At 44.5% G+C, this 15,198-nt stretch overlaps 1 protein-coding gene and 1 long non-coding RNA gene across 4 annotated transcripts in view; one reads left to right on the top strand and one right to left on the bottom strand.

The window, feature by feature from the left end:
• hic1 (hypermethylated in cancer 1) overlaps nt 1-15,198 on the top strand; it is a 19,143-nt gene extending 3,945 nt beyond the window's left edge. For all 3 annotated transcript variants that reach the window (XM_017694911.2, XM_037546661.1, XM_017694910.2), the window contains one exon: nt 5,581-15,198. In XM_017694911.2, coding sequence (XP_017550400.1) covers nt 5,598-7,826 — 2,229 coding nt within the window. In that variant the 5' untranslated portion in view covers nt 5,581-5,597 and the 3' untranslated portion in view covers nt 7,827-15,198. The remainder of the gene's footprint in view (nt 1-5,580) is intronic.
• Nucleotides 4,003-15,198, bottom strand: part of LOC119265769 — a 174,428-nt gene continuing 163,232 nt past the window's right edge. The window contains exon 4 of the long non-coding RNA XR_005131724.1: nt 4,003-4,080. This is a non-coding gene — a long non-coding RNA (uncharacterized LOC119265769). The remainder of the gene's footprint in view (nt 4,081-15,198) is intronic.

Genomic DNA, 15,198 nt, shown 5'->3' with positions numbered 1-15,198 from the left:
TCTGCTTTTTAGGCTTAGCTTTTATGTCCAGACTGAGCGCTATGGCTCGCTCTGTTCCAGACTAATGGTGTAACTAGTTTAAGTTCATAATTGGGTTAGTGGCCTCCAGCTAACCAAGGTGTTGAGAAAGCCTCTTCTGGAGCAGCTTTACTCCGCCGCGTCTGTCTGTAGTCTGTCTCGTCTCTCCTCTTCAGCGCTGGGTCAAGGAGCTGGAGCTGTTAATGCATGAATTTTGCACATCAACATAAACGTACACATCTATGTTCATGGGGAGTCTGGAGGGAAGCAGAACGGCACTTAGGATGCGGGCAGAACCGACCTGTTGATGTTCTCACACAAATACATCTGGAGGAACAGAAGAGCTTGTCCTTTTTCAGTTTGAGTGCCCTCAGCTTTCATGACTTCTTTTGTTTAATAAAACCTGTGTAAAAAACGAATCACTATTTTTGTTGCTTAAAGTTTGTCTTTGACCTTATTTTAGAGACTTGAGGCGTCCGGAGACGTGACATTTCGCTGAGATGTTAATCACAGTCTTGGTGTAATAAATGCACAATTTATGGGCCTACATGCAAAATGAAGATTATTAATGCTTTTCCTAGCGGGGTGCATGTGTAGGAGGTGAGGATGGTGTAAGCTGTTTAACTGCATTGACGAGAAGCAGTTTTTCTTAAAGAAGTGTACAGGCTGGTGATTCTTCTGTTTACCGCAGTGAGTTTTTAGCGGCTGAAATTAGCACGGGAATGTCCTCTGGTGGCACATCCATCTCCTCACGGGTGACTGGAGAGAAAGTGTGTGTGAGTGAGCCGGCTCTGCTCAGGGACAGAGTGTGTGTGAGAGAGAAGAGGCTGACTTTCTGCTCTCTCTTGCTGGCCGTGAGGGTAAGATTTGTTAGGTGGTGTTAGCCGAACACAGCAGTGAAGTGTTCGGGCTTTTATTTGCTTTTTGCCCGAACCGGTTCGGTCCGCCATCGATGACTGGAAAGCTCAACCGCTTGTAGCACTTCTGCTTCACGTTTCGAGTAAATACGCCTTCGTGGCTAAATTGTGTTTTACATTTCATTCACAAAAACCCTGAAGCTGCATTTTCAGTGAGTGGGGCAGGAGTCTCAGTGCAGACGAAGAGCCGAACACAGTCTGCTGTTGCTCTTAATGCTCAGACCACTTAGCAGTTACTGCAACACCACAGCCATTTTTCGTTAGAGTGACAGCGACGCTTTTTTCTGACGCCTCAGGGGAACAAATGGAGTTTATCTCCTCATTTGAATTATTGACAGAGGACTTGTCTGAAGAAAGTGCACATTTCGGGTAGACACGCTGTCACTGTGGTGCTGTCAAGGGCTCCTTTAGATAGAGAACATAACTACCAATAACTACCATACTACACTGATGTAATTTATTTTTTAAAGTTACTCTGACTCCATAGACCTGGCTGCCAAGATTTCTATTCTATTTTTCTACTTTAAAAGGTTATAAATGCACATAATGCTTACTTCATGAACGTGTGAAAGAAGTGTGCCTTTTACAACTAATTTAAGGACCAATGTTATACTTGTGAGTACATTTTCATTATTTGGAAGGTCAAAAAACGCCCCCTCTCTGACAGAGTACAAACCCAACGCATGCAGCTGCGTTGGAAACACACTGTCATTATGTGCTGCATTTTTCATGAGCTTCTTTTAACCCCATGAACTGTGCTCGCGTTTATTTCCACGATATTCATCTTTAGTGTTATTATTCAGTACCTGCAACAAATTACTCAGCAAGTGCCATGAAACTGACAGGTCAGGTCAGTGGTGTTATGAGAGGGAGGAATTGAAGTGAGGAGCCACATACTGGTCAAAAGGCTTTAAATGCGCTACACAAATGGTAATTTCCATAAGTCAGGGCTAGATATGACGCCGTGCGCGAGCGAATATGTCCCTCGGCGTCTCAGTAAAGTTAAAGCAGACTTCGAGAGTCTGAAGCTGAGAGGGAGGGAGGGAAAGCGAGAGGAAGTCCCAGCGCTGTTGCCCAAGACGAGCAGAGACCCCCGTTCGCCTTAAAACAGCGAGGTGACAACGCAGACAAAACACAGGGCTAATAAAGAGCAGCCCGGCTTCAAAAGCCACGCTGCGCTTTAGAGCAAAGAGCCACATCAGACCAAATATAGCAAAGCCACGCTCACAGACACCCTAGACACGGGCACCCGCATCTACACTCTCAGAGAAAAGGGTCCCTGGGGTGGTCCCCTGAACGGTTCGTCTTCAGTACCATAATTTGACGAATATAATTGTACTATGATCCACTGCAAGTATATATTTAAAAGTTGTTTAGTTAATTTTACAGATCCGTTTTAAAACATTCGGTTATGAAAAAAAGGCATACAGTTGGGGAAAAGGGTAAGGTGCACAGTTGGACCTTGAAACTGTTGTTGAGGGAACATTTGTTGTGTTTCTACCTTGAACGAAACATCTACCTGCACAGTAGCTTTTTTTCCAGACACTGGCCACTTCACTCTCGCTCTGATAGGACTCTATTACGGTTCTTCAGTGAATGCAGCTCTGTTAGACCTGGCCTGCATAGCGAGAGCTGTTTTGTGTAGACTTTGCACTGAGGTAAATGAAGTGGAATGGGAAAGGTGACCTAGGAAGGGCTAATATGGGATTATTGGGATTATTGTGTTTTAAATGCATTAGTGTTGGAAACGTGATTACTGGCGCTTTATTTATTTTAAGCCACAGAGGAGATAGCTGTGTTTGGGTAAGACGTGGACAGAAGTGTTAAAGTAAAGCTTCTAACGTGATTTACTCGTGTTAGCGCAGCGTTAAAGTGAAAAAGCACGCTTTTTGCTGCTTTACGCCTGAGCGGATTTACTGTATTTATTTGTATGTTTGAATACAGTATTTTATTTTTTTCTGTAAGCAGCTGAATAATCTGTATAGGCAAGGGTTTGGCTAAAACTCTGAGCAACACAAAGAACAAGGGGACAGCTGTCCGTGCATGTGGAGATGATGAAGCTCAAACGGGAAGGTTTTGAGGCAGAGCCGGTTCTTTCACCTTAAATCCACCTGCAGGTGCTGAGGTGTGTGCGCGTATGGTCAGTGCGGGGGGAAACGCCGTCCTGCAGTGTGATAAATTTAGACAGAGCTGGTTGAGCACCGCGCATTCAGTTGCGTGCAGTGATGTCGACTCATTTGCTTAAATTATTCTTAAGCAGCATAGCTAAACAATAAGAGTGGAAAAAGATGAGCCCGTAATGCGCACTCTCAGAAAAAGGAAATAACGATCATTAGGGCTTGTCACAGAGGTGGCACCCTCAAGGGCTCGTCTTCAGCTGCTGCACATAATCGTACCCTAATCAATTGCAGGTATATTTCTGTACGTTGTTTTGACTCCACACACCTTGTCTTCAGTCTTTTTATTCTACTGTTTTAAAACTATAGGGACAAACACGCGCCGTGTCTCTGGGAAAAATGACTTTAAAGACATTATTGTACTTTTGAGGGTAAATTAAGATCGTTTGCACCTTGATGAACGAAGATGTGCCTTCACAGTAGCTGTACTCCTGACACAGTGGGCTGATCTGAAGCTTTTTGGTGCAGGTGCATTACTGTCTTCAGTCAGCACAGTGTGCGCTACTCCACCAGACAGAATTTCCATAGTGTTTCTGTGATGATTTATAGTAATGCTAAAGGCACTTTAAGAAGGCTGCATAATACTTTTAGAAATGCCTGTATTATTTTCGCCTAGTATTCCTGTTGCTTTATAGTAATCTATAATGCTTGTGTAGTATCCTGTAGTAAAGTAGTGTAAATTGTTAAACTTACAAAGGGTTTTTTTTTAGAAATCCTGCAGAAATTCCTGCAGGTCTTTTTCACTGGGGTATCACTATAATTAAAACGACACGATGAAATATTTCTATTTTTGTTTATTTTGTGTTTTTTATATATTTTCTGTCACCAGCTAGCTGTGTTCTGAACGGCTATTCAGAGTTATCTCACCGCTCAGAGCGGTCAGTAGTTAATCCTCTGCAGCAGCGTCTATAGTCCGGTTGTCGCGCGAGAAACACGAGAGCGCGCACGACGTGCGGCAGCTCTCCGATCTGCACAGACAGAGAGAGAGAGAGAGAGAGAGAGAGAGAGAGAGAGAGAGGGAGAGTGTTAAGTCACACTGCTGTCATATCGCCCCGTTCTTCATTTGATTTGCTTTCAGATCGACTAAATGAGTTAAGTCCTTATTCCCTCATGTTAGACGACAGATGAACAGGATTGTGGTAAAGTTGCATTGCGCGCTGCTTCGCTTTTACAAGTGTGACTGACCAAACACGGTCCACCATGAAACGAAATCTGAGCTTACTGAAGGGCAGACATGCACTAAAAGCCTGAAGGTCGAATTAAACCGAAGCTTATAAATCCAGACTTCCTTATTCCTCCAAGAAGCGTATATACAAAGAAATAAACAAAAGGAGGATGAAGTGATGTGGAGATGACTATGGCTGGCCTTATTTATTTAGCTGCTTGTTTCCCATCAGTGAAACCAAGCCCTGAGGGACCTGAGAAATCCCTTTTATCTCATAGACAGAGTGCCAGCATGAAATAGTGTTTGAACAATACATCCTGGTAAATTTGTACAGTTTGTTATGTTTGTGTTAGAAGGGATTAGAACATCCGATTTGGAGCTGGAACCTTTGGAGCATTTTAAAAAAAAAAATCTTTTTTCTATTTTTTGTGAACATCCTGGGTAAGAGGCAGCATTTACATTTAACCATGATGGAAGATTGGTTTTCAAGTCACACTCCGAGTCCCAGAGTTTTGATAAGATTTACAGTAAGTGTGTCTGTAGTTCCTTATTTGACCGAGCTGAAAGGGAGCTGAGTGTCCTATCTTTTATTGGACACATTTTTGTCCCCACTGGTTTATACCTGCTGTTCATCACACTTGCAAACCCTTCAGTCTGACTTTGTTTTAAAACTCCGCACACCACCTCTGGAATGCTTTATCAGGAAGACAGCAATATGAAAACACATTTATATTGCAATTTTCCCCCCAAAGCTTTTTTAAAAATTTGTTTTATTTTATTTTGCTTACTTCTTAGCATGTTTTTTAAACATGGACTTTTACAAAACTACTACTACTCATGTTTAAAGAGTTGTTGCTGATGTGTTTTTCATTGAATGCACATCTGAATTCTTTCAAAGTTCTTCTTAATATTCGTATTCTGTAAAAACAGGGTAAAAGTAAACTGGGGCTATGTTGGAGTTCAAGATGCAGTGTGTGTTTTTCACATCGTTCTGCTGTGCCAACCAAAGACCCACGGTAGATCCTGGCTCAGGTGCTCCTATCCTGTTCCTGAGTAATGTTCATAGTTAGTCATTTGTTAGAACAACAGTTATTGAAGTGGACAGATTGGCACAGCTATACCTCCTGAACTCTAGTATCAGTTTACTGTGCTGCTTTCCAGCTCTCCCTCAGGGTTCTGCAGGATTTCTACAAGGTTGTTTTGTAATGCGGGCAATTAAGCCCACCTGAAAACCCACTGGTGGTCTTGAATTCACATGAAAAATCGTTGCTTAATGTTTCCATTTCTCTTCCTGCTGTTTCAGGTGGTGGACTGAAGACGATGCTGGATGCCATGGAAGTCCCAAGTCATGCTAGGCACCTCCTCTTGCAACTAAACACGCAGCGCACCAAGGGCTTCTTGTGCGATGTAATAATAGTGGTGCAGAATGCTCTGTTTCGTGCTCATAAGAACATTCTGGCTGCCAGTAGTCTTTACCTTAAGTCCCTTGTTGTCCATGACAACCTCATCAACCTGGACCATGAGATGGTGAGTCCAGGCGTCTTCCGAGTCATCCTCGACTATATCTACACAGGACGTTTAAGCGAAGGTGACCCCACCTCTCCCACAGAGCCCAACATAGGGGCAGTGTTGGCAGCTGCCAGCTACTTGCAACTACTGGACTTGGTGGCACTGTGCAAGAAAAAGCTGAAGAGACCTGGGAAATACCACTTACGACCCACACCTGGGTTTTTGCCTTACAGTAAAATGGGTCCCAGCGGGATGGTGGGGGGTCGACTGCGTGTGTCCACCCCAGTGATCCAGCCCTGCTTTTCTAGTGGGGTGATGAATGCCCACGGACCACGAGGCCCACCACTGGAGGATCTTCCGCCCCATCCCCTGGCCCACCATGCAGGAGAGCTTTATGCCCCAGGCTCTACGCAGGGCCCACAGCCCTACCCTCCCACACAAGCAGCTCTGCCCTCACAGCCAGGCCTACGACTGCCCTCCACTGATAGGAACTGCTCACCAATATATGGACTGGACCTATCCAAGAAAAGCCCATCCCAATCCCAGCAGCATTCTGCCCACCCTCATCTCAGCCACCATGATGAGGAGCCTGATGGAGAACTGAGCCACCGCACAAGCCCCATGCTCAGCCCAAGTGAAGGTGCCGGTAAAATGGAGGCTGTGCACCGAGGAGGCTCTCTCACCCCACACTCCTTCCCCCTTCTCAATCAACCTCTTGCATCTCACCTCCCACACCTGCAGCGTTCCAACTCCCAGGGCCAGGAGCCATACCCATGCCCCCCCAGCCCGGAGCCCTCTGAGGAGCCAGGAGAGCGCAACAGGGATGGCCCTAGCATCTACCGCTGGGTGAAGAACGAACCAATGCCCTACAGTGTGGAGGACGAAGATGAGGATGATGATGAAGAAGATAGTGGGGGCATGGGGGAGCAGGAAAAGGAGGTGCACCAGCACATGAACCACCACAAGAATGGTGAGGAGAAGATGAACCTGAGTGAGGGAGGCTATGGTCGAGGAGTGACCTGCGATGGCGAGGATGAGAATGGGACAGGAAGTGAGGAGACAGGGAGCAGTGAGGGCCGGCCATCTCCCCCTGGAGCCCGTGGAAGGTATCATATGCCCTATGAGCCAGAGTCCTTTGGAGATAACCTGTATGTATGTATCCCCTGTGACAAGGGTTTTCCTAGCTCTGAGCAGCTTAATGCCCATGTTGAAACTCATACAGAAGAAGAGCTCAACCCTGGGGGAGAGATGGACAGCAGCAATAGCAACAGCACAGGCAAACCCTCCAATGCCAATGGTCCCGCAAGCTTAAACAGTACTGGCAGCCTCCACAGCCCTTTCCTGGACAGCAAATCAGGCCAAAACCTGCACCCCATGGGCATTGGAGAAATGATCCGTCCATATCGTTGCTCCTCATGCGACAAGTCCTACAAAGACCCGGCCACCCTGCGGCAGCATGAGAAGACCCACTGGCTGACACGCCCATATCCCTGCAGCATCTGTGGCAAAAAGTTCACACAGCGTGGCACCATGACCCGCCATATGCGCAGTCACCTTGGCCTGAAGCCCTTTGCCTGTGATGCTTGCGGAATGCGCTTCACCCGGCAGTACCGGCTCACTGAGCACATGCGCATTCACTCCGGTGAGAAACCCTATGAGTGCCAGGTCTGTGGTGGCAAGTTTGCCCAGCAGCGCAACCTCATCAGCCACATGAAGATGCACAGCAGCGGTGGGGCTGGTGGGGGGCTTGCAGCTGATGGCAAGCTGAAGATAGACTTCACTGAGGGCATCTATCCCCTGAGCAAGTATGCGGCTGAGCACTTGGGCCTGAAGCAGGAGAAGGCTTCAGAGCTTCTGGCGCAGGCCTCCCAGCATCTGTTGGCTGATGCCAAGGCCATGGAGAGCCTGTATCCACTGTCCAAACTGACTGCTGAGCACCTGGGCCTAACCCACGACAAGATGGACATCCTTCCACTGCCACCCGCCCCCCAGTCTCTCCCCACAGAGTCCCGCACCATTGACCGCTACTCCCCCAGCTAGGCATAGGAGACTGCCGACGCTGCCTTCAAATGCCACGGCTCAGCTGGCCCAGCTACGACACATCACTGTATGCTGCCCACAGTATTTCAACTCTCACCTCAACTGCATTTGAATCTGCACCTCAGACACAGGAGGCCAGAGACAGTTGGCCGTGAAAATGCACACAGAGTGCATTGACTTCTAAAAGTGCCTTTCTCTGCACATTTTGCAGTTGCTTTTTTAAAAAATATTTTCCTAAAAGGAGAACTGCGTTATTTATAATCCGCTCCAAGCCATGGACACACTCGTGTAACAGTGCAGTATTTATAAAAAAAAAACAACCAAAACTTCCTTTTTGTTCAGTTGCCGAGCCAAAGAATCAATCGAAAACCAAAAAGAGATGGTTTTTATTTATTTTCTTTGTTTTTGTATGTACGCAAAAGCCAAAGAAAAGAGATTTCAAAAGAGAGTTGCAATCATACCCTAAACCTGTGTACTAAGTATTATTAGTGTATGTAGAATGAGAAAAAAGCACATATGAACAATTTTCAGGGCTTCTGTCCAGGATGGAGATGGGATTCTGGACTAGAGAAAAGCCACATCTTTGGGATTTTATAGTGATTTGGAGGACTTTAAATACTTTTTGGAATACTGGATATCTCCTGTATCTCAGTTTCCTGCTTTGCTGAGTGGCCCAGCTTTTCCATACAAAAGGGAGCAACTAAGTGAAGACAGTGTTTGTTCCAGCACTTTGGTAAAGTGATCTAAGCTTTTCTATGCATTGATGCAGTGATTCCCATCAGTGTAGTGATGGATATCCAGAGTGTCTTATATAGACTGAATTATTTTTGCAGTCAGCGGCCTTCAACCCTTTTGTATTTTCCACATCCCCCTCAGCCCGACATATTACTTGACATCCAACCAAGTGTCTTGAAACTTGTTGTTCAGAGAGTAGCACAGCACAGCCCTGTGAGCTCACATCTGGGATATCATTGCACATACTCTGATCATGACACAGTAATCCGTATCCACGACTTTCTGTCCATATGGTGCGCTAGACTAAGCATGGGTGTAGCCCAAAAATCGGGTAATATTTACAATGCAGCCCAAAAGCCTTCTCTGGGAAGACACAGTGAACCCATTAGAGAGAAAGCAGCCAATCTTCAATAGCACTCACAACCAAACAAATAGCAAGCAGAACAAAAGCAACCCTTCTCCACATCTAGTGTATATAAACTCTTTCCAAGAAGCCCACATCATTTGATAAATGATTAATCTACCAGCGTTTGCAGTATGTAAGCTTCCATATTCGTCACAGAGAGCTGTGTATATTCCACGGTGGCGCTGTCACATCCTTGTTAATGGCTAACAAAGCGGCACTGCCTCATGCCCGCGCACACAGAGTTGTTAATGTGACAGCTATAAGGATTAGACGCAGGGCACTCTCTCTGACACTGAGAGCACGGATAGGGCTCGGCACGCTCACTGCAGCTGCTCCACTCAGGATAAGCTCTGTGAAATCCCCAATTCTCTCAGACTGTTCGCACTGTCTGTCGGTCTGATCCTAGATTTCATGGCTGCTGAACAGTTGCTGTGATCTACATGCTGCCGGGATAAACCCCTCTCCACCTGCCCCATAAGCTACAAACAGCACACATCCGATTGTCCAAAGCCAAGAATGTCATGAGATTCTGCTTTGCCACATTAGTGAAAATAATGCCTTAAAATAATGTCATTTTGTGATTATGTGGGCTGTATATTTTAAATGGCACCCTAAAGCTTAAGCTTATTTTATTATACTCCCGAGAACATAATGGCCTTTCTCTTTTTCCTATTTGCATCGGCGGGGAGTTTGTTGACCACTAGTGACGATTACAACCTCAGTAGGTGAATGTGAAGACTTTAAGCCATGAATGCACTGTGATAGGACTAATGACCCTTCCAGCCTTAGTGAATATACTGAACATGTTACAGGTTTTGGAGGCTTTTGCAGAACTCCAGAGGCTTTATTCTGTAGCACATTGTCATATCAAGGTGTTCTTTTTTATTTCTTTTTTATTATTTTATTTTGGTCACTTTTTTAACCAAAGCAAAGTGAGACTGGTGCTTACCTCAGGACCTGACCCATCTTGATATGGGGACGCAAAGCTTCAGCAATAGGTTAGCACACACACGCACACGCAAAAACACACTTGCACGCTTATACAAACACAGGCAATATGCAAACACAGACCTTCTGAAGGGAGAGTTGTCCTTTTTCAAACCTGTGGTTATTTCAAGAACATGAAAAATTATGTTCATGTTGTCATTTTTTTTTAAATGATTATGTGATTATTAACAGTGTTTCTTTCTGAGTAGGTTATTCAACTGTCTTCTGTTCGTAAGTAAAGAAATGACTGTGGTCAGGTTGTAATATGAGAAATTTATTTTACATAGTTCAAATGCCATCCAAGGCAAACTGAGTAATTAAACTGCTTTCTTGATAAAAATCACTATTTCTATAATATCCCTCTCTATACACCTGTAAGTACTCCAGTGAACCCAGCTTTGAACTGAAACACACACACACACACACACACACACACACACACACACACACACACACACACACACACACACACACACACTCCCAAGCAATGGCAGACGGCTACATTGGTCCTCTATGTTAATGTTATGCTGTATATAAAATGCTATGTGTTTATCAATAATTCCCCTGCAATGATAAACACTGGGTTGAGTTGGTAAGGGAGAAGCATAGTTTGGAAAGTTGATTGACCCGTTTGTTCAGGGTGTGGCTGAAGGAGCTTCAGCTGAGGCCTTGGCAGAGGAGCACTGAGACTTTGTATACACTGACTATTAAACCACACACAAGGAACCAGCTTGTTTGGGGCCGAGACAGATGCTGCGATTTCCCAACACTCTTTAAGTGGATAGCAGAGATCCAGAAATTCCTCCCGACTTAATTTCGCAAAACACACACATGCGCACACGAAAACAGTCTGGGCACATGGGTTTGTTTGTATCCAGAAGAAACCCAGAGTGTAAACGGGATACAAATCTACAGCCTCGAGGCTCTGAACAATATTACCCCTATCATAACAGCGTGAGCAGCGACCGCAGACGTATTAATACACATCGAGGAGATGTGACAGTCTATTTGAAGTGGATTTCAGTGGTGGGAATATAAATCTCACACTCCCCTTCTCCGCCATTCATTAAGTCACTCTAGTAGAGAACCTCACTCTCTCTTTCTTGCTCTCTCTCTTTCTCTCTCTCTTGCTTTCCTGCCTCCCTAAGACAAAACAAGATAGAAAGAGGGAGAGAGAGCGAGAGAGAGAGAAAAATTTTCCACTTCTGTTCCAGATCTGTAGAGGAAAGAGAACGAGAGCTTTTTTGTATGCACAGCAGTGACTTTTAATGCACCTGAGAATGTGCACAAAAGAATGGCATATGTTCATGTATGGAGGGTGTCATGCTTTTGTCTTTCTCTATGTTCTTAAAAAATAAGGTTTCTAAATTATTCCTGACTTTTATGTAGAGTCCTTGGAAAAGCTTCACATTATGTGAAGGTTCTTTAAATCTTTACATCTCATTTATAAAAATGGGTCTTCAAAGAACCATCCACTGGAAAGTTCTTTGGAAAATTAAAAGTAGTTCTTCTACAGCAGAGGTCTTTAAATCCAGACCTTGAATCCAATTTCCGGTCCTGGGTTTTGTAATAATTCGTAGGTATGACTCTAGGCATTCAATTAGTTACAACAGTTCAGTTAACTACCAGTGAATACAAAATCCAGCACTGGAAACTGGGTTCAAGGTCTGGATTTGAAGACCTCTGTTCTATGGCATCACTCCAAAGAACCCTTTCTGGTACACTTTTTTTAAGAGTATGGGAGCTGTTTGAGTGCGCAAAGAGCGCATGTGTTAACGTTGAGCTTGAGGGAAAGAGCGGACTTGAGCAGGGGAAGTGAATTTTTGGCTCAGTAGTAGCAGTCCGCAGGATGTGCAGTGTGGTTCTGCTCAAAGCCAGATAGGCAGATGAAGATAGGGAGTGAGTGAATGAGAGCGAGAGAGAGCTTAGCGATGAGACTCCAACTGTTCTCCTGACTGTGGAAGATTGGTCTTAAGACTCCTCTCCATTCAGAAATGGAATGCAATGCCTGGCCTCCTTATGCTAGCCCGTCATTAGTTTTTTCTTTTTCTTTTGCTTCTTCTGCATATTCTTCATGCCTTTTCCCTTTTTTGTGCTCAACAATGACAGTGTTTGACAGTTTACAGAGAGTTGTTAACCCTCTGGTCACCCTTTGTGTCCTCGGAGTGGGCCAAGTGAAGAAAAGCAAAGCTTGAGAGATGAAGTGAAATATGTGGAACAATATACTGTACTAACCATACTTCATGAACCAGTCCAAGGGAAATATTCCTCTCAGTCTGAGGAAGCTCCCTCAGTCAGAGCAGAAACCAAAGCTTACCAAAGCCAGCCTTAAAGTTTATATTGATGGAATCTACTCAGCGGAGAGTGTGTTCACAGAACACATAAACAGCCAAATCAAAAGCGTATTACCGCATTACTGCTGGTGTTAAAGGACGGCCATTGTGGTCCCACAAGTGGCTTGATTCCAGTCGGTTGGGGCTGCAGTGGTACAGATCTGAGGTGTCAGCTTGAGGATGAACGCATGCATGCTGTTAAGATAATTTTATCTTGTCCATAGCCTAGAGATTCTTCAGAAGTTTCTTATCCACAATCGTGTCTTAAAACCACTCACTTCCTTGCAACAGTTGGTGCAATCTACGTTTCTGGTTGTTTTGCAAGCTTCTACCACGTATAGATATCACGTATAGATAACAAACTGTAAGTTTTGACTGTTTGAGGACTTTCTTAATCGAGTCTTTTGGGATGGATGCTGTCTGGGCTTTACCTGCATGAAGCTTGTCCATTTGGGAAATGACCTCTAATGCACCTGTCCATCTGCCTGTCTTTTTTTCTCCCAGCTCAGAAGGAGAGAGCATATATGCGAGAGCGCACAAACCTTGACACACTCAGTGCCTTTTATTGCATTCAGCTGTTTCACATTGACTCATAAAGAGGGCACATTTCTGGAGAAATCATCACCTCATGATTGCACTAGCCCTGCAGCCGCTGAGCTCCTACGGTTTCTCTCTTCTTGCGCCGCTCCCTTTGCCTCTGCCCACTCTCCATCGCTCCTTCTCCCAGTATAATTCAGCATTCTTTCTCGAGCTTCTCTGTAAGCATCCCCTGAGTGCCCCCTCCCACTCGCTGACCCACTGCTCTGACCACTAGCCCACAGCCGCGCCTTCTGATGAAGTGGTGTCCAGCTGTTCTTCATGCTGAAGAAGACAGTTGTCTAAATGTTTACGCGAACAACCACTTTCTTTCCCTTCACGCCCCGATCAAGTTCCACGGTGAACTCAAAGGCATGTGTTCCTGTTCTCTGTGGGGCAAGAGTGGCCAAATAAACAGCAGATAGGCCTATTGTCTCAGACTTAATAACTATAAAAATATACCAGAGCCGGAGATGAAAGAGGTTTGTGATTAAGGAAATGCTTAATGATACAAAAGGGGAAGGGACAGGGACGAGAGAGAAAGTACTCAGAAAGATGCTTAGGGAGGATAGCACAGGTTGGCTGGTGCACAGGTTGGCTGGTGCTGTACCTTCATTACACTCTTAAAAATGAAGGTGTCGGAATAGTTCTTGGTATGGACAAAGGGAAATTTGTTCACTGGTAATGAAGCCTTACATAATGTGGAAGGTTACACTTTAGCACAAATGGTCCTTTAAAGAAGTTCTTTAGGGAGCCAAAGTGCTTCTTCTATGGCATCTCTTTAAAGAACACCTTTATTTATAGACAAAGAGAAGGTGCTTAGTATAAACTTGTCTGAACTCTAGAGAAAGACCAAGTCCATAAGGAGACAAGATTAATGCACTTCTGTTTTTCAGCTTCAGGGACAGGTTTGGACTCTACACTTAGTCAATTTTAAAACAAGAGCCTGGTTCTTTGTTAGAGGAAGGTTCTTTTTTTGCAAGTGGCGTTGAATGACAGCGTCATAGCGAACTGGGTTTTACATTTCCATTTTAAAGCTTGTGCCCTAAGCGTGGGTATCGTGTTGCTGGGCCCTCAAATTATCACCCCATCTTCCCACGCAGGGAACAGGCTCTCTGTGTGCCTGCAGCGAGGAGCCTGCCACCGATGCTTTCTTCAGTGTGTTTAGATTGGCACTTACAGCTCTGTTGTACCCTCTCCAAGCTCTGAAACGGACAGAGCAGAACCCTGACCAGCAAGATCAGGAAACGTAGAGCAGCCCATAAATTTGTTTGTATTTGTGTACCGGCTTTAGAACAGCTTCAGTTTGGCCAGCCGAGGAATTCGAGCAAGCATGTCAACAAAAAAGGCGAAGATTAACACTGAGAGAATGGCAGAACGGAGTGGCTGATATTATCGAGAGGCTGATAGTCATGCATGACCGCGCACACACACACCACACACAGACATAGACACACGCAGCTGGATGGCAGGCTGCCCTGTCACTGCTCCCTGTTCCAGATTAGGTCAGATTTAATTAGGCTGCCCAGCTCCTTTTGGAGTGTCGCTTTGAGTTGGAAAAGCCATTACTAAAGCACAAGCTGTGTTACTGATGGGCTGAAGCAGAACGGACAATGGCCAGAATATGACTGGAGGTGACTGGATGGTCGTCAAAACACACATAAGTACAAACATGTACCAATACAACTACACGTACACATGCACATTCACAAAAAGTCTCAGAAAAAAAGAACAGGAGAGAAGTGGTAAGACGTTCAAAGAAAAATAGAGAAAGGCGAGCCAGTACAGAAAGCAGACATGAAAGTGGACCTGAATCAGAGGCATTCATAAACAGTAATTGTACTAGGACTTAGAGACAAAAAGGAAGAAAAAGCCTCAGCTAACTGTGGATGTTCCCACTGCCTCCCAGCCAACCAACACACCAGCACGTCTGTTTTGATTTCAGCGATCACCATTACTTCTTGTTCTGAACTTATTTCAAATATAATACAATTTAATACACCACTTTCAAGTGCTTTCTCGCAAGATTTACGTGACTTCGAAACCAAAAACAAGCAATACAAATAAAACCGAGCAGTATTTTTCTACATTACATTGTCAATATTGTTTTCATTGTTACAAATTGCTTTTAGTGAAATGAATGTATTTATTGCATGTCAAATGTTTTATAATTTTTTTGTATAAATTTCAATTGTGGGGTATTAAAAATTGTGTTCTTTTTTGATTAGGCTTTTATTTGTTTTAAAAGCCATTGTGAAAATGATTTTTTTGTTTGTTTGCATCTGTATTCTAAATCAACTTGGCAATAAAATTAATTGCATTATGGTTTCACAAA

The sequence above is a fragment of the Pygocentrus nattereri genome, chromosome 17 (assembly GCF_015220715.1).
Source record: "Pygocentrus nattereri isolate fPygNat1 chromosome 17, fPygNat1.pri, whole genome shotgun sequence".
NCBI lineage: Eukaryota > Metazoa > Chordata > Actinopteri > Characiformes > Serrasalmidae > Pygocentrus > Pygocentrus nattereri.
Note: the sequence above shows the minus strand (reverse complement) of the source record. Positions and strands in the feature narration are given on the sequence as shown.